This window comes from Anas acuta, chromosome 5 (assembly GCF_963932015.1).
Source record: "Anas acuta chromosome 5, bAnaAcu1.1, whole genome shotgun sequence".
NCBI classification, from domain to species: Eukaryota; Metazoa; Chordata; class Aves; order Anseriformes; family Anatidae; genus Anas; species Anas acuta.
This window is the reverse complement of record NC_088983.1, coordinates 29,630,145-29,649,183: the sequence shown is the minus strand read 5'-3', so window position 1 is coordinate 29,649,183 and position 19,039 is coordinate 29,630,145. Positions and strand designations below refer to the sequence as shown.

Genomic DNA, 19,039 nt, shown 5'->3' with positions numbered 1-19,039 from the left:
TCCTAGGTTCGTGGAAAAATAAGTGTTTCCATGTGCATTTAAACTAGTAGGTAAAAGAACATTTATCGGATGACTAAATCACAGTTCTGCCTTATGGAATTAAAATGTTATTTAAAATTAAAACTAAAAACTGCCCTCAGTTTTTTTTTTTTTAATTTATTATTATTATTTTTAATCTGAATAAAATACTTTCCTTGCTTCCAGAGAGGTATAGCTTTATTGGCCAGATTAAGACAACTCAATGTAAAATTTCCATCTGCCTGACCAGAATATATTTGCTTTAAAATAATGACTGATTAGAACTAGGAAGGTGCATGAAAAATCTCAGGGGGATTCCATACAAGGTAAGACCAAACAGGCTAAGATTTCATGCCTGCAAAGCAGAGCACTGGTTGGGCACCAATCAAATGCTAAGTGACTTTATATATGCACATACACATATATATATTAAGCACAACAGTGTGCAAGTGTTCCCTTTTCAAGGAAAGAGGGGCAGATGGGCTCAATTTGATGATGGGTATTCATTTATCTATTTGGAAGTAGTTCACAGTGCTAGCTAATCAGAACTATCATTGTTATTTGCCTCCAACTGTCAAAGCAGTAAACAGTTGCACAGCAGAGAGCAGTAGAGGAGGTTCAGGTTTCTCACATGGGAATAGAAGAATCCGAGAAGGATGCTGCATATGAAACTGCAGGATGAAACACCGTACTCCCATTGGAAGAGATGAAAGGCAGCTTGTACACTTGTTTATATTACCATTCTGAAATGCATGTTCCTTCCTTCAAATATAAATTAGGTTAGAAGACTAAACTGTAGGAGACAGCAATGAATTTCAGCTCTTTTCTGAGTGGTGAGCGACTCCATCAATTTTTCATACATTCTTGCTGGCTGCATGAGAACAAGAGAAGAATTTTTCTTGGAGAACATTCAGCCTAATGCTGTTTTGTGTGACATCTCTGAGGAAAACAGCAGAAAACACTCTGAAAAGTCTTCCATAAAGGAAACCACTGAAAAATAGCAGTGAAATGTTTAATGCCTGTAATTTATTGTATACATACTCTGCAAAACTTTTATATGCATTTGGTGTGTGCAAAAGTATACACTTTCTTGACAGCACCAGAAAACAGTTAAGCTATGTACGTTTTTAAACCTGATTTGTCACATTGTGTAAAAAGACATTGTGCACAACTGATATCCCCAAAGAAAACCATTGGCTAAAACTAGAAGCACCCTTATTTACACACTAACACTTTAATATTGCATCACACCCACTCACCAAAATAAATAGAAGTACATTCATCACAACTTAAACACCAGTCTCTGCATATATTTATTTTCTTTCTGACATGTTTTGGTCTCCAGAAATATGCACGCTATATCTAGAAATATGCATCAGCTACTAGATTATGTTACAAAATGCAAAAAAAATAGAAAATTAGTTTTCCTGGACAATATTTTGGGCTTTACACAAAAATAAATCCAGATTTCCATAGAGATCTCATATACTTCTTGAAAGATTTTTATTTTATGCACAGCACAGAGTTGCACAGTAAGGCTTCCTGTGATATGCAAAACCCTGGCCTCCAAAAAGACCGCTGTAAAGTGAAACACAGCTCAAGTGTAAATACAAGACATTTTCAAAAAGTAGTCATCAATAGAAAGTGCCCTTCATTTGATTTAGCGTTATCAGTAAAGAAGTAGCTACTGTAATTGTGCAATCAAAGCCAGACCTGGAAGGGTTTTATGCAAAGTATGTCACCATTTCACACTATCAAGTTTAAGGATATAATATCTGAGATAGCAGAAACTGACCAACCTTTTTATACTCCTACATTCATTATTTTTTGACACAATTTAGTATAAAAGGCACATTGTCAAACAGTGAATTAAAATCTAAAAACCAAACCAGAATTTCATTACATACAATTAAATCATTAGATCCTCATAAACCAATATAAGCATTCTTTCAGGTTTTCTCAACTTCAAATTCTGATGCACTTTGGATGAGTACTGAAGTACTCATTAGATTAATAATATTAATCTGGAAATCAGCAAACATGTTTTTGGATACAAGGTCCTTCCTAGACGATTTACAAAGATGCAGCAAATGCAAACATTAAAACCCAAACATTGTACAAAATTTGAGAAGCATTAGTATCCCATGCCAATTATGAGAAAGTACTTCTTGATTGTAAAATTACAAACGTGTCCTTAAATAATTTTTCATATGAAACAAACAAAATTAAGCAATTATTATTGTGCGAAGAAAAGTTATACAGTGTCTTAGGGAGGCTGGCAGAGCAGAGTACATTCCAGTCACCATCGAAAAGACCAATGACAAAGTGCTTTACAGATTAGGAAATTTAACTGTGTACAAAATGATGAAATAATTAGGATTTATTTAACCTATATTTATCTGAAATGCAGATTTAATTCCAAACTGAACCAATTCTGAATCACTATGGTTCTTTTGCTTCACACAAGACTTTTTCCAACCAGGCAGGAAATTGCTTGCAACTGATAGAGTTGTCTGGGTTGACAGACCTAGAGCCTTTCTCCAGCTAAAAAGAATAAAATAAAAAAACACAAAAACAAACAAACAAAACTAAGACACCACAAAAAACAAAAACACAACTTGATGATGGTCCCAGAGGTCATTGCCACGTTTGGGTAATTCTAGGAGCTACAACAGGAAATTTCAGATGGTCCCATTAAGCAGAGTGAATACAACACACTTTTAGACAAGCACTGAGATTACACTATCTTGAATGGTCTCAAGCGTATACACTGAGTAACAATTTTTGTTAGTTAAAAAAAAATACAGAGGAGCAATGATGGTTATCATCTGGGCTCCCTGACAGTTAATACTGAATTAGTTTATAGAATCCATCCCAATAGCTTATGTCAGTGTTTTGCTAAGGCAGTGAAATGCTACACCATCAACAGAAAATGTCTTAAAAAAGGCAAATTGTTTTTTCTCTCATTAAGAGTCAGATGTGTAAACTTCAGCAGCTTCCAAGATTGTTCCTTATGGGTTGCTGTCTGAACTCTTTCCAGGAAGAACACAAACAGCGCTCTGGTAGGAAAGGTTCCTTCATTATTTTTCTACTCATTGATTTTTCCTTTTTTTTTTTTTCCCCCCCAACTTACACCCCAAACCCTTTTTCACACTTTTCTAAATACTTCTGGTATTAGAACATAGCCTCAGCAGCTAAAGCTGGAGGTCTTTATCAATGAAGTCTTGGAGCTCGAGGCAAAGCTGAGTGGTGATACTGGTGAGCTTTCAAAGGGCAGCCATGGGAATCAAAGTAGCTGCAACACCAGGTTTGAGCTTCAGACTCTCAAATACAACCCCTATTGATTTAAATGAACCCGGTGTTGATAGTAAACAAATACAGTTAATCTTTGAGTGCATAGCTAGAAATAATGTGCAAATATGGGCATTAGGTAACAGAACGAACTCTCCTGACATGCATTTTAGATTTTTGGCTTGATTAAGTTACTCAGAAGGACTCACTAGTTAATATGAAGTTATTGATTTCAGAGAGCTGAAAATACTTTGGAAGTATGCTTTCCAAATAGCAAACCTGATTAGATAAATAACTACTCCACATTTCAAATCACTAAACACACCTGATGCTTAATGCAAGAAAAAACCACAAGCACTGCACACAACTTGTAAAAGCAACAGAAGCTGTTAGACAAACATGAAGATTGACAGGGAAGAAAGGGAACTCCCAAGCATGTGCTTGAGCACAAAAGCACAGGTTACATACGAACACTAGAAATTCCTATTTTCAGGATGTGTATTTATCATACTGAATTTGATTGGCATTGAAATTCCAGACACAGCAAAAGCCAGCCTAACCTTTGGGTTGCAACCATAACTGTGCAATTTTTGCAAGTGACGTGCACTTTCCTGTTCAGAAATAAGAGGGTGCTAGTTTAGTTATTGTTTATGGGTCATCAGAAAGTATAAAGCACTTTATTGCTTTGAACATTTGTGGCAATGGCTGAATTTACACCCAAGCCGCTTCTGTACAGAAGATAACATTTCAATACTTTGAGGCCCAACTCAGGAGACAAAGCAGGATATAAAGCAATTTCTCTACATCTCAAAAAAAATAATAATAATCAGGGAACAAGAATGCTATACCTTCCTTTCAAGTGAATGCAAAATTGGTTTACTTGTATATGGGCCCACACAGTTCCAAGTCAGTGCATAGCTAGTCAATATTTCTGCTGGCATCTTGAACTGATTTCATCAATGGAAATTAATTTTCTTCTACTTAATAATATGCATTAGTGCATTAATTTCTTCATAGAAAAAAATCAACCCTGGCAGTATTAAAAATAAATATCTTATTTAAGTCAAACTAAAGCCTTTATTTTTCAGTTCTTTCATCCCTTTAACATATTCTTTTGCCCTCTAACAAGCAAATGGAAACTGAAGTAGAATAAGAGATGTATGGAGGCAGAGGGTAGCAGAAAAATGAAAGAAGTCAACACCATAAGTCAGTTAACGTGTCCTCAGCTTCTTAGACTGTCTCTTGCGTTTTAGTTCTTCCTCTTCCCGTCTCAATTCTTCTAGGTCTTCTTGAACACCGAGTCTCAAGCTGCCAAATAAGTTGAAAGCCTTTACAAACTGCTACTCAAGAAACATGCAATTTGTCTTCTCCCCCAAGAAAAGAAATTCTAAATTACAACTGATTTGAGCAACAAAGATTTAGATCAGTTCAACAATTGTAAGTTTCCTTCAATTACAGTAAGAATACAGTTTAAGAAAAGAAAGAATATACCCCAAAAAGTCTCATCATTAGAGCAGAACCAAATCCTTTGAAGGAAAATAAAGTTTTTTTTATAACGGTCATTTCTTTGAAGAAAAGTTTGGCTAAGAAAGGTCATTCTTTTTTGACAAGAAGCTGCTGAAACATCCATCAATTCTTGCCAAAGTAACTCTTACATGCAATTCATATCAGGACTGACTCAGATCAGCTTTTCTGAGGACCGCCTACACCTTTTTCACTGGCAAGACTGAGAGCGGATCCGTCAAACAAGTAAGAGATTTCGTGGCAACTTCCTGACTTGAGACATCTCCATGAATGACACTGCCTTACCCTCAGTCCAGCTAGCTGCCTGGACTTGGGAGCAGGCAGAGGGAAGAGATGCTGCTGAACAGAGCATGTTCTGGCTATGTCCTTGTGCAGTTCCTTCAACTTCCTAGAAGTCAGTATGTTGAAAGAGATACTGAGAACAGTATCTGCGGTCACTGACCTCCTCCTCAATGGATAATCTTGCTGGTGTGATACTAGCAATGGGTGCCACAGAGCTACTGTTTTGTGATCAGTCCCTGCCTGGTTTGCAGGCCTACTCTGAGCCTTTGAGCATCCACAGCTCAACGTGAAGCAGCATAAGGCAGTTTGCACCAAAATATATCAGGGTCAACTACTTGACCATCTGTCATCATTCAGCTGCTCTGGGGTAACTGCTCCAGAACAGGCTCTAAAAAGGATTTTATGCCTAAACAAGCAGAGGGAAGTCAATGAATGCAGGAAACTGCAGAATCCAGATTAAGAGAGCAAACAACAAGAATCTGTGCGATCAATCTCTGGCTTGAAGCATCATTTTCCATTTCAGCTTAGAATTCAGTAATTTTAGTGGGCTTGTTTGATTAGAAAAAAAGCTCCTCACATCAAAGGTTAAACTTTTAACCAAACTCAGTGAAAAATAGCCAAGGACAGGAAATAGTTACTGTTTTACTCAGATTCCTCATTTCTTCTTTTACGTTAGCACGTGTAGTTAAAAGTTAGTGAGGTACTAAGCTTTGCAGAACCTCACTCAAAGTCTTCAACGCAGAATTCAGTAAATAGCAGTATCACTGTAAAATTCCAGTTATTTCTCCATTTAAGAGACTACAGCTTTGCATGAGCTGCAGCTATTTGTAAGAGTAGGAACGAATAAGGACACTGACTATAACTTTAAAAAGATGCCAGTTTACAGTACTTGAGGCACCCCATGAAAAATATAAAAAACTTAAAAGAATTTTGACTGTATATTTCCAGTATTTTCCATTACCTATAAAAAAAACTTCCATAACATTTACAAAACTTTGGTAATGGCACTGCAGACATCTTCTACCAGGCATGGAAAAAAAAACCAAAAAGGATCAGTTTTTGAATGCCAAGTTTTGTAATAGCTATTTAAGAATTGCACACGTCTATAGGCCAAAACCAATAAGAAAGCCTAGTCTTCATTTTTGAAGTTGTTGATTACAGATGTGAGCATTCTTTATATATGCATGAGCACACAAACCACACATGTATATAGATCAAGACAAATCTTTTTCTAGTCCTCAAGAACTAGCAAAAAAAACATGTCTGGGACAAATTGAAGGGTTTGTCATTTCAGTCAGAATTCAAAGTATTTGCAGGAAGACTTTTTGGACTAAGTTGGTAAAATTTCTACTAGCAAAATTTGTGATGCATTGAATGCATAGAATGAACATACAGAACTTTTTACCCACTATTCCACGGGTGCTCTAGTTGGCTGAGCTTCATCTTCTACCTAAGCTTTCCTATCAAAAATGTAAAGACTTATTTGCCTCCATTACGAAAAAGCAGTAAATATCCCCATGACTCAGAAAATAAACAAACAAATCTCCCAATTTCTATTTTAAATCCAAGCATACCTCCTAGCTTCTTCTTTCTGTTGCTCTCTCCAGCTGCTCTCCATGTAACGTAAGGCATAGTCACTTTCATCTTTGTATCTGGAAATTAAATACTAGTGTTTAGCACACAGAAAAATACCATCATGCACAGTTCAATTATGAAGTCACATCCTTTTAAAAAGAAAAATTACCTTGCCACATATGGTTTCATTAACAGTTTGAAAGAATCTAACTTACAAGTCTTTAAAATACTTACTTTCTTATACCTTAGTCAGACATGAGGAAAGTATTTAAATAAACCACAGTCTTCTTTTTCTAACAGTTCCTAGACATACAAATATGCCACCTTAGATCCTCTTAGAGAACTGTTAACACTGTTGCATTTACCAGTTCATTTTCAGGCAGCTACGTTCATGAATTCTCAAATACCCACTGCCATAGAAAGCATTTTAACACCTTATGATAGGAAGGAGTTACTATGGATTAGGTAGGTGACAAGCTGAAGAAGCCATGTTGTTCCTAGATTACGTCCTGCTTGCATCAAATATTATTGCTCCCCAAATATTATTGCCCCAGCATAGCAAGCAATGTAAAAAGTCAAAATCCCTTCTGCACAGAAGGGGCTGTAATGCTCATTAAATTTCTGCAATGCAAAAAAAAACAAAACATTTTTTGATATCAGCACTTCACTTATTTCCAAAGTTTTTATTCACTGAACTATTTTCATCTTTGTTGTTCTGTTGCTTGCTTTGCAGTAGCTTAAAATTTACATTTCTTGTACCTTTTCCGGTCATATCCAAATATCTCCCGAATATGCTTTGATATTTCTTCTTGGGGTTCTCCTTCATCTTCAATGAAATCATCCATTTCAGAGTCGTATTCATCGTCATCATCATCATCATCTATTTGTCTTTTGTAACCAATAGGTGGTCTCCCAATACCTTAATGATAAGGGAATAAAAAAAGATGAATTAACATTAACATACCATTACCTTAAAAGTACTTCTCCTTGCTGTACTTTGGGCACATACATTTTATTAGCTCTGGGCTTCCAAGTAGAAAACTTCTGCCTCAAGCTAATTAGCAATTCTCAAGTTCACAGAAAGGAAGTACATCCTCTATGCTGTGCAGTAGAAGATTACTTATCAGTATCATCAACTGCATCCTGAGCAAACTACCAGACAGAAGTCTATGTTCTTCGTCAGGGTTTTCTGGTACTAACTACTAGAGCACATACTGCTTGCTCCTGCTAGTCACTGATAAGGCAAATTTCCCCAAGCACTCAACTAACAGTTGCAGGTTTGCTGTGTTTCAGTTTCCATGTGCTGCTTTAAGCATCTGTTATTTAAAATATCTTATTTACTAAATTTTTAAAGGCTAAGAATAGTTGAGTAATGCAGGAAGTGAATCCTTTAATTCTTTTCCTTTAAAACCATCCATATCCCACCATCCATCACAGGTTGCTTAGCTCTCTTTCATCAAGACCTTACAGCCCGGGTCCTCCTTTCAAGGTATATAAGAAGGGGTGAAAACAAATTGCAAAGCAAAAAGAAGTATTCCACTGTTAAATACACTCTTTAAAAGACAAATGTTATTTTGTGCAAGTCTTCCTTATTGTATCTACAACTGTCAAAGACCCCCAGTGACCTCAACTCCGACTTATCAAAAATATGGAACAAATAAAGTTAAAAACTTATTTGCTACGGAACTTCATACCTTGTGAACGAAACATGGGTCTATGCCCTTGTAGAGGTCTCATTCCATTTATCTGTCCATTGCTAGGCCTTGTGACTAGGTTTTTAGAAGAAATCGTTTCTGACACAACAGTACACTTAGGCTTTACAGCTGTACCCAAGCCCGGTCGCCCAGGTGCTGGGTTTGGGCTGACTCCCGGCCTTCCTGGTCCTGTTCCCGAGCTGCTGCCTGGGCGCCCAGGTCCTGTGCTCGGGCCGACCCCTGGCCTTCCTGGTCCAGTGCCCAAGCCGCTGCCCGGCCGCCCAGGTCCTGTGCTGGGGCCGACTCCCGGCCTTCCTGGTCCTGTTCCTGTGCTGCTGCCCGGCCGCCCAGGTCCTGTGTTTGTGCTGCTGCCCGGCCTTCCTGGCCCGCTGCCCATGCTGCCGCCTGGCCGTCCCAGTCCAGCACCTGAGCTGCTCCCTGGTCGCCCAGGGGCCGTGCCTGAGCTGCCACCCGGCCTTCCAGGTCCCACGCCTGAGCTGCCACCTGGCCTTCCTGGTCCTGCAGCTGAGCTGCTGCCCAGCCGCCGAGGTCCTGGGCTTGAACCACTCCCCGGCCTGCCCGGTCCCACACCAGAATTGCTGCCTGATCGCCCTGGTCCTATGCTTGAACCGCCACCTGGATGCCCAGGTCCTCCTTTTCCTAAGCTGCTGCTGGCTCGCTTTGCGCTGGAGTTGACGTCGTGTTGGAGGGCTGTGGCATTTCCCATTTTCGCATGGGCAGGCCTTTTCAGGCTGGATTCTTTAGCAGAGGGTAACCTCTGAGCGCCGTTGGCCAATGGTTTTGAGGACTGCACAGGGAAGCTTGAGCCAGACTTTCCTACGCCATTGACAGGTAATTTACTATGACTGCTACCAGTAGAGCTTTTTAAGGAACCGTTTTGAGAGGTTTTTACTTTTTCCATTTGGCTCGGTCTGGAAGATGACGACCGGGAGTGTTTTTCAGTCAACGCTGGTGCTTTGGATTTCTTATCAGTACCGCTCATAGAAGAAAGGCTGCCTTTTGGAGAGGAATGTTTATCTACTGAGCTTTTGCTAAGTTTTGCATTTCCACATTCTTTCAGAGAAGTCACTTTTTTTGAAGAACCGGATATTCCCGTATTCTTAATCTCCTTCTCATTTTTCTTTTTCTGCATTTCTACTCTTTTATTTTTGCGTTCCAAATACTCCCTCTCTCTCAATTCTTCTGCTGTTCTGGGTCTTTCTTCTATCTTTTTCACTACTTTTATTTCTACTGGTTCATATTGTTTTTTTTCAGCAAGCCTCAGAAGATCTGTAAAGTTTAGAGGTGCTGGTGCACTTTTGGGAGGTGCCTTTGGTTTTAGAGCAGCTTTGGATGGTTTCTCATCATATTCCTCTTGCTCGTGCTCAGATTCTGTTTGAGCATATTCAAGTTGCTCAGCTTCATCTTCTGTTGCATACTCAGCCTCTGGAGCCTGAGCAACATTCTCACAAGTCCTCCTCTTTTTAGACTTCTCTTCAACAGGAATGCCGTTATAGCCATAAAAGTTATCCTTTGTTCGTGAGGCCATAGCTCGTGCCTTCCTGTCATGTTTCAGTTCAATACGTTTGGCCAGGAGTTGTTCTTTCTTTCTTTTTTCTTCCAATGCTGTAAAAAGAAAATCAGGAGAAAGTTAAGCAAAAGCACTACTGTTTATTTCGGTTTCTTCCAACTGATAAACCATTTAAGACAACAGATTCAGGATATCTGGCTAACAGCTATTCACAACAGACCGGAAAGTGATCCAGGTCTGCCAACAGGGCAGCCTGATCCACCTGAATCAGGTACTTGCACAAACAAAGGTGAATAATTATGCCCAACTACTGCTATTACAAAACCGGCTGACGTGATTCAACAGAAGCCACTGTCAAATGCTATACAAACTAAGGAGACTTACTGTGTAAAAAGGCACAGGACATATGGGATCTCTGGTGAAAGGGAAGGAGTTCCAAGATTGAGTAAAATAATTTTGAGTGTACAAAATTTAATATCATATGTTTAAGTGAAGGTGGGGAAAGGGAGGGATGAATACTGGGGTGTGGGAATAAGAACTGGAAAATAGGCTGAGGTGTAGGAGAGGGAGGGAAGCAGCCAGACAGATGAGCAAGCTGCAGGTCACTGCATCTGTTTAAGCATATGCTCTTTATCTTAAGTGTCTTGTCAGCAGATCACATACAAAATGCATGCTGAACTAGCTAGTGAATAAAATGAGGTCTGAGGGCTATGTACTAGAGAGACCAATGGCATGGATAGGGGCAAAATACCAGAAAGACCTGGGAAAAAGGGGTTTCTGAGCATCACTTCCTAGAAACTGGATTGGGCTACTCATGCTGCATTTTATATGGGTACCTGTAAAGGCACCATGCCCTGCCTATGTTACTTTATTTGTCAATGGCCATGACTGTACACTGTGAGTACAGCTGTGTTTCATGCTCAGTCTTGCTTCTGGCTGGATCTGCCAGCAGGGATAAGGAGCTGGCTTACAACTGGCCCAGGAGAGAAAGACAATCCTGGGCCACCCTGTCCATCAGACTTGGTTATAATAAAAATGGAAAAAAACCACCGCATGGCTTAGGTAAAGCTTTTGCCACACCAATTTAAAAATTCGGGCTTTACTGAGAGAGCAGACTAAAGCAACAACAGCAAGAACTCTTACCAGGTTTTGACACAAAAACAATATTTCAAAGTAATGTTAACAAAAATTCAGGATGCTTTCCTGAAATCTCTCTCCACCTTAGTTACTTCTTGGTCTCCACCAGTAAATACCAGTGTAGCTGATTAACGTTTAAATCCTTCGGAAAGCATGCAAACATCCTTGGCCCTAACTTTTCCCCTGGCTATCCTTCAGCATCAGCAGTTATATGCATGAATTCCAGAAGAAAATGTAAAACCCTATTTGCAAGAGCCCTGTAAAAAGGGTCAAAGTCTCAAAGAGTCAATGAAAGTCTTCCACAGGATATATTTTGGGCTGCTTCAGCAGTTACCTTTTTTTCTTTTTTCTTCTTCTTTCCGTCTGAGAAATGCTTGTACCGCTGCAGACTCGACACCCTTGACTTTTGGAACCTTTTTGGGAGGACCAACAGCCAAACTGTATCTTTTCTGCAACAAACAAATAAACATGTCAGAAATGTTGAGGTGTACAAAAATGTAACCAACACTTGCACTAGTGCAGCTGCACCACTCAGCCATGCCCTTCAATAGGCATAGTGGGTATCACCAGGCTGAGCTTTAGAATGATAAATGGGATGGAAAAGACTTCTTAGATCTCCCCACAAATTTGAGAAGCAACAAGACACATACACTCACCAAGATAAACACGATAGATGCCAGTTAAATCTAGAAGCAGGTAGAAAGCAGAATAAATTCAGAAAAGAAATATTTGAGTTTTCTTTCCTGTTTATTTTTTGTTTGTTTTGATTTTGGTAGCAAACCAATTATAAACCCAGACAAGACCTAAATGGTAAATTAAGCCTTATGAAGCCTTGTACAGAATTATGTAAGTTAACAAAGACATGAAAATATCTAGCAAAGATAGATACATCATCCAAGTATTTAAAGGACAATAAGCTGGCAAGCAAGTAGCACAGCTTTCTGTAGGTTTCAGTAACATACAATGGAAGCCTCAGGTCTAATCTGTTTCACTGAAACAGCACCCTGCAAAGAAACACCAGGATTACCTGATGTCACAGTATGTAACGCCATGTATTGCCTTGTGCATACAGATATGATGAAGCAAGGTGCAGAGACTCAAATGCAGCCAAAACTGGCTCCAAGAAGGGCAGCTCCAATACCAGCTGTCTGAAGGCACCTTTAATAATTTCAAAGGTACTAAAACTCTGAAGCTACAGCATCCTTCTACATTGCAGTACTGTACCCTGACATGCTTCCTCAGCGCATGAGGAATGAGCTACTATAACCCGACTCGGTTACTGAATCTCCTCTATGCACAAGAGCATTTGCCACAACCTGGGAACTGATTTGGTAAACCTGTACCACTCCAGAAGCTTCAGCTCTGAACAATTTTGGTTACTTTTGATCAAAATCGTTAGACTCAATGACGACAGCTAGAACCATTTAAAGGATTAGAAGATGGGTGGAGTAGGGCCCCACTTTTTCAAGGGAAGCCGAGTCACTCCCCCTTCCAGCCCCATTTCTTCCATGCTGTTTACCACAGTTATCGCAAAGACCTCATGTTTGAGGAGACCTCAGCTGTACTGCAGGACTTCCTCTCAATTTCTGCTCACCTTACCCTTGATTCTGTGGCCTGAAGTAATCCAGCATGCATATTCTAAATTGGAAAAGACAGGGAGGCAAAGCAATCCCCACATCAGAGAAAATCAGGATACTGAAGCAAATTAGTGCCTTTGGAACAACTGAAGGTACTCTGTAGTATACTGATCTTTGGCATAAGTCAGTGTTGTACTAAGTTAAACATGGCATGTTTCACAATTGGTAATCTCATTTGGTAAAACTTGGTTTAATTATTCAACTTGTACAGTTTTTAAATACAAAGACAAAAGAAAGGATTTTCTAAAACAGTTTTAGGCAGAAGGAGCACTTTTGAAAACTGCTAGACAGCAGGGACTAACGTAGATTGATCTATCCCATTAGGAAGCCTTATAAAGAATTAAAGTGATGGGGAAGCAGTTTTCAGGCTTTGTTTTGCTGCACTACAACCAACAGTCCTACCCAGGAGCAGGTTTGTGAAGCAGCCAGACAGACACGCTGCTTTCTCACTGCCACTAAATGAGAAATTGTGCAAAATTCAAGATTTGAAGTCTTCCTGGCAGCAGCATTACTTAATATTGACTAACAGCTGAAACCACAGCTAAGCATTTCATAAATGAGTACAGAAAGCTCTGTACCATGAATCACCCCTGCTGTTGACACACGTCGTGCACTTTCAATTAAAAATGTGTACGATAACATGCTTAGGTTGGTCTTCTTAAAAGCACTGAAGCATGCACGTGCTCCACAACCTCCTACAAATACCCGACTTTCAGTAGAAGTGCCCAACTAAGTGAGCGCACGTCACTACATCAGCAGCTGGGCAGCGGCAGCCACAGTGCCTGGCTTTGTTATCACCGAGGTGGTTAAGTAACAGGGAAACAAACAGTTAGCCCCAGAAGAGAGCAGGTCAAGCTATCCCAGAACAGTGCCCTTCTCAAATTGCAAACAGCGATTAACTCTCCAGGTAGCACCTGTAACAGCTCACTGCCGACTGCTGAGACAGAACAGGCACTGCTTTAGCCAAAGAATAAAGGGAAGGCTGCGGAAGTGCCCTTCTTCAACTGCATCCCCTAGAGAAACGCAACCTCTTCCCGTCACTGAACAGTACTCCTGCAGCAGCTCTCCCGAGGTTTCTCATTTCCCTTTACCTGTGTGAACCCTGCCATGACTCCCCACCTGTCCCATCAGAACTAGCAGCCAGCCAGCGATGCCTGCCTCTGAACCCAAGCCCTGTGAGACAAGTGACGGATCCTGCACCATTCCACGTTGTTGTACAGCGCCTGCAGCTCTGCGCCTGCACAGCCAAGCTGAAGGCAATCCCCACTTGTGCTACCAAGGACAGGCAGCTTTCACAGGCTGTCTCACACGTTCTTTACACTGGCAAGTTCACCACAGCCCTTGTGAACACGCAGCACAGGCAAAGCCCCCCACACCCATGTTTGCTGCTCCCCGCTGAGCAGTCAGTTCTCAGCCCTCACTTGGATGGCCACCGCCTCTGCTCTGCAGACCTTAGCTCGCTCTGCAGCTGTTGTCTCCTGGCACACACACGTGTGTAAAATGCTTCCCCAACTACCACTACGAACACCGAGTTACAACAGTTAATGGCAGTTACCAAGCACCCTTCAATTTATATCATCCCCTGCAGGTTGTAACCACCCTTTTAAATACCGTAGCGATAAGAGCATTCGAACTGTCAGCTGTTCTCATCTCTCCAAATCCACTCAACAAGGTCACCGATTGTATGAAAAAGTGTAGGGAAAAAAAAAAAAGTAAAGTCACTTGAAGATTTTGCAACTGCTGTCACAAGACCTAAGCCGAACCATTAACTGAAAAACACACACATTTCTTCTGTTGAATATTGCTTCACACAGGAAAAAGGCATACTTGGCTCTTTCCTTCATGTGGTGTATTGTGGTCCCCATTTTCATTCGTTTATGTAAAAAGAGTTTAGAATAGGGAAAACTCAGTTTTACACCTTTTAGTCAGTGCTTGTACTGGAACTTAACCATCAAGTCCAGTTGCTAAATAAAAGCCCTCTTCAACCCTGTGCCAGCTTTTTTATTACAGATCTTGCTGTCCTCGTGGGCACTGATACAGCACACGAAGCATTGCCAGACCCTCTTTTGAGACGGGTTTTACCACATAAGCGTTTGTAGATGGAACAGGAGCCCGATTCCACAACTGCGACCCGTGCTTCCCAGCCACCCTTTCTCTAGCTCTCAAAGGGCTCCTCCTGCCTGGAGGCAAGTGTTCAGTAGTTTGTAAATTACAGCGTCATGGGAAAGCTCTGTAACAAGTTCTGGTCCTCTGAACAACCTTCAGGATTTTGCTATGGTTTTTCTGCCCAAATACTTACAATGGCTGCATTTTTAAGGAAATTTACTGTGAGGAGTGAAACACAAACCAAGTTTCCATAATTGCATGTATCTGTCAGTTTTAGCAGAGGTTATTTTGTACGGATGCATGCTCCTGTGCATCAGTCTGACTTAAAGCCAGACTTCAGCCAGTGCTGACGTGGATGATGAGCTGTTTCAGTTTCAGGGCACCTCTCTGTGGTTAAATCTGTTTCAGATTTCGAGTTCTGTCCACTGATTCACCCGCTGTGAAAAGGAACAGTGACCTAGGTGAGGTTGTTTCTAATAAATTATTAATGACTGCAGTATCAAGACAAAATAAAAGGATGACTGAGTTCTTAAATATGCTTTTTCTGTTTTTATGTAACTGTTATTTCATTTCATACTTTTAGAAGTATCTTCCATAAAGACCTCAAAGTGCTTCACCACATCAGTTATGCCCCATATCAGCATGTACCGATCTCACTGTGAAGAGAGGGGGTGCCCAGGCAGGATTTACATCCAACTGAGTTCAACAGTCGTGACTGGTATCATGTCTTACCAAAGCCAGTCCACACTGCAGGTGTGATGAACAGCCAAATATAAACACAACAAGATACACACAATACTGAAGCTCCTCCCCTTCCCCGCCCCCCCCCCCCGAATGCTACATGAGAAAAAGAGACATTTTTCAGCTACTGATTTGAAGATTACTAGTGACACGTCATTAATACACTAGTTTAGTTATTTCTCTATTTAGAAACCCAACCTGATGCAATTAATAGGGCCCTGGAAGGTTCATTTCAGCAGTGTTCCTTTCTAACCTATTTCCACTGGGAGATGAACAAGCAGAGCTGTTTTTACAACGACATGATGCAATATTGTCCCTCTTTTATGATACAGGACCATATTATTTCTTATAAACGACAGAAAAAGTCAACTTATACATAACTTGTGTTACTCTTTTTCATTACAGTAAGTATGGAATACTTAATTCAGTGCACTGATTCTTTTAAACTCCTCAAATGGAAATTCAAGGGATATGCTGATTAATGCAGAAATCAACATTTCTGGAAACCCATCAATATTACATAGCAGTGAATTGTATAATTTGTCTGTAAAGTATTTCAATCAAAAAATATGTATGGTTACTTACGTGCTTCTTATAGGAATGAATTCTATGCATTAGTTTTACTCTAGTGGAGTGACTTAGATGTCGACAGATCAGAAAACCTCCACAGGCCTTTTTTTGAAGCCCAGCAGCTGCAGATAATAGTGCCAAGCACAGCTCCACTTTTCTCGGAAACCAAGGTCATCTGATAGTTAAAAGCTGCACCACTGACATGCAAGAGAGGCAAGAAACCAACCCTGCTTCAGCTATGCATATAATTGCACTCCCTCTGCATGAGTTAATCAAGTAAATCCTAATCCTGCCTTTTCTAAAAGCAGTAACAAAACCCTCCTCACCCATTGCACAACGGGTAGGACTGCCTCCCCTAGCACAATATCTGGGATAGGGAGCATGGCAGATGTTTCATCAATTCATCATCGTAATTCATAACTCTGTGACAGGGAAGAGTGGTGCAGCACCTAAGAACTGCAAGAGAAAACTGAAGAGGTTGAAATTTTACTACAACCACCCAAAACCAGCTTTGTGAAACAAAGTTTTAAAAGTAATAAACCAGGCATTTAAATACCTTACCATGTTTATGTAGCTGCTATTTTCCTATTTATGCTACAAATAACATCTCTATGTGGATTCAGAGACAAACTCGATCAGACTAAATACAAAAGATATGTTACAAATGTATACATTTGTAAATGTATATGAAGTATATAAAAATGTATACATATTATGTATACAAAATATATTTTATAAGATGTAAAAACACAGCAGGATCTGATGAATTCTGTGTACCTACCATGTGGTTGGTTCACACGAGTGACTGGTCACAACACCGGCAAACATTAACAAAGTTTAAGTAGTGACACAGAGTCTAAGACAAACCTCGATCCTGGGGTGCCCGTGTCAGCAGTGTCAGAAGTAAAGGCTACGCTTTTAATCCTCTTCCCCACCTTTTATGCTAAACGCCTCCACCTGCCCTCATTTACACCGCTTTCATCGCTGAAGCACAGAACCCTGACGCCTGGGTACAGAACACACAGCCCAAGTGTTTCCCTGGCTGGTGCCTGCCATAAGCCAATATTTGTCGAGCACCTAAGCACACACAGCTCGCAGCTCGGTCCTGCCGAAGGAACGCACCCCGGGATGCCAGCGCAGCAGGAGGCCCCCGGCCCTTCCTCCAGGCGGCACGCGGCTCATCCGCGGCCCCATCCCCGCGGCCTCGGTGCCTCCCGTTACCGGCCGGCCCGCCCCACACCCGCCCCACAGCGAAACCAGCAGCCGCTGCGGGCCGCCCCCCCCAGCACGGCCCCGGGACCGGCCCCGGCTGCCACCCCCCGCGGGGCCTTCGCCGCCTGTCAGCGGCCCCGCGCCCGGTGCCTCGGCGCCCCCAGAGGGAAGGGAAGGGCCCGGCGGCCCCGTCCGCGCGCTCACCGGCACGGCGTTGAGGCCCTGCTGCTCCGAGGCCATGACGAGGATGTTGTGGAAATCCATGGCCGGGGCCGGAGCCGAGGCCGCCGCCGCCGCCTCTCCGCTCCCCTCAGCGCCCGCCCCGCCCCACGCCGCTCGCTTCCGGCCGCCGCGGCCTGCCCCCCTTCTGTGGCCTCGCCTCGCGCCAGCGTCACGGCCCCCGCGTCACTTCCGCCCTGACGTGCGCTTCGCCTCACGAACCGTGGCTCGAGGGGGAGGGGCCCGGGGCCCCCTCCTTCGAGCGGCCTCCTATCGCCTCGGTTCCTCTAAAAATAAATAAACACAACAATAAAAGTTCCTCTGCTTCTCGCAGAAGCTGCCTTCTTGTCGTTTTGCTCTCTCGACGCGAATTCCTCTCTGACCTGACGTGTGGCTCCGAGCCCACAGCCGCCCGGGGCTCCTCGGGCTCTTCCCTTTCAGTTCCCCCCGCGCTGCTGACGGGGCGGAGGTTGGAAATTCTCCGTGCCTCCAACTTCACGTTGCCTCCTCCTCCTGTTGGTTTCAGTGGTGCTCCCACTTGCCCCGATACTACTCTAACACCCCGCGTTCATTGCCTCCAGCTTTCAGCCTTTACCAGTCTCCTTTTTGCCTCATTCCCGCTGTCACGTCACGTTTTCCACATCTGAAGTTCCTTTCTGGGCACCGCTTTGAGCCCCACAGCAGCTCTGTGGAAAGACACCCAGTGTGGCCCTGAGCGGGGAGAGGAAGGGGATGATTTGCCCCAGTGAGGCACCGCAGTGCTCGGCTTGGTGGTTTTGGGCTTCCTGAGCCTGAGATCTGGAGCTGCTCCTGCAGGGCCTGCTCTGGTGGGGTCCGCACCCCTCACCTCCCACTGCCTTCACTTTGCCTCAGCCCTGGTTTAACCCCCTCACCCTGGAAGAACATCTTTTTCTCTCCTCTCCCCCCTGTTTTTTGACCCCAGTAAGAACCAGGCTGTGCTGTCTTTTTAATTGACTCAGACCTAGATTACATCTTCTGGTTTCCGCCCTCCTTATTTTATTACTCTCTTTAAATTTTCATCTTAAGTATTGCTTTGGTTTAAGACCTTCTAGTCTGTCTTTTCTTACAGGCAGTGGTTTACCAATGTTTCTCACTTTTTCAGCTCTGTTTTCCCCCATGACGCTGTCAATAAGGTTATGATGCCATATTCTTGTGGTCTTATCTGCCACCTCATCTCTGCTGTGATGCTTCTTTAATCAGAATTTCCCTGCTCCGTCTTGAATTTCTTGTATCTCCACTGCTCCCTTCCTTGAGAGGCCTCTTAGTGTGACTCAGATTCCTGTATAACAACAACAGTATTGACAGAGTGATGATTGTTACTCTTGGGCTTTTTTATTTGCTTACTTTGGTCTGTGTTGGAGTTGGCAGGAATACTTGGCTAAATGCAGTCTTCATTCTGCTGACTGTAATCCTGAGGGCAAGTGGAGGAAATCTCTCCCTGCCTCGAAAAGAGGACTTTTGAGCAAGCCAGAGGATGGTAC

At 42.2% G+C, this 19,039-nt stretch overlaps 2 protein-coding genes across 2 annotated transcripts in view; one reads left to right on the top strand and one right to left on the bottom strand.

Moving 5' to 3' along the window:
* Positions 1-1,022: 1,022 nt before the first annotated feature.
* SPTY2D1 (SPT2 chromatin protein domain containing 1) lies at positions 1,023-17,698 on the bottom strand. Its single transcript, XM_068683508.1, has 6 exons — positions 17,523-17,698; positions 11,387-11,501; positions 8,385-10,010; positions 7,450-7,609; positions 6,690-6,767; positions 1,023-4,617 (listed from the first exon to the last, which is right to left on the bottom strand). The coding sequence occupies exons 1-6, from the start codon at positions 17,580-17,582 to the stop codon at positions 4,521-4,523; spliced, it is 2,136 nt and encodes a 711-aa protein (XP_068539609.1). The 5' UTR covers positions 17,583-17,698; the 3' UTR covers positions 1,023-4,520.
* TMEM86A (transmembrane protein 86A) overlaps positions 17,392-19,039 on the top strand; it is a 56,861-nt gene continuing 55,213 nt past the window's right edge. The window contains exon 1 of the mRNA XM_068683537.1: positions 17,392-17,410. The gene's annotated coding sequence lies outside the window, so the exon portion shown is untranslated. The remainder of the gene's footprint in view (positions 17,411-19,039) is intronic.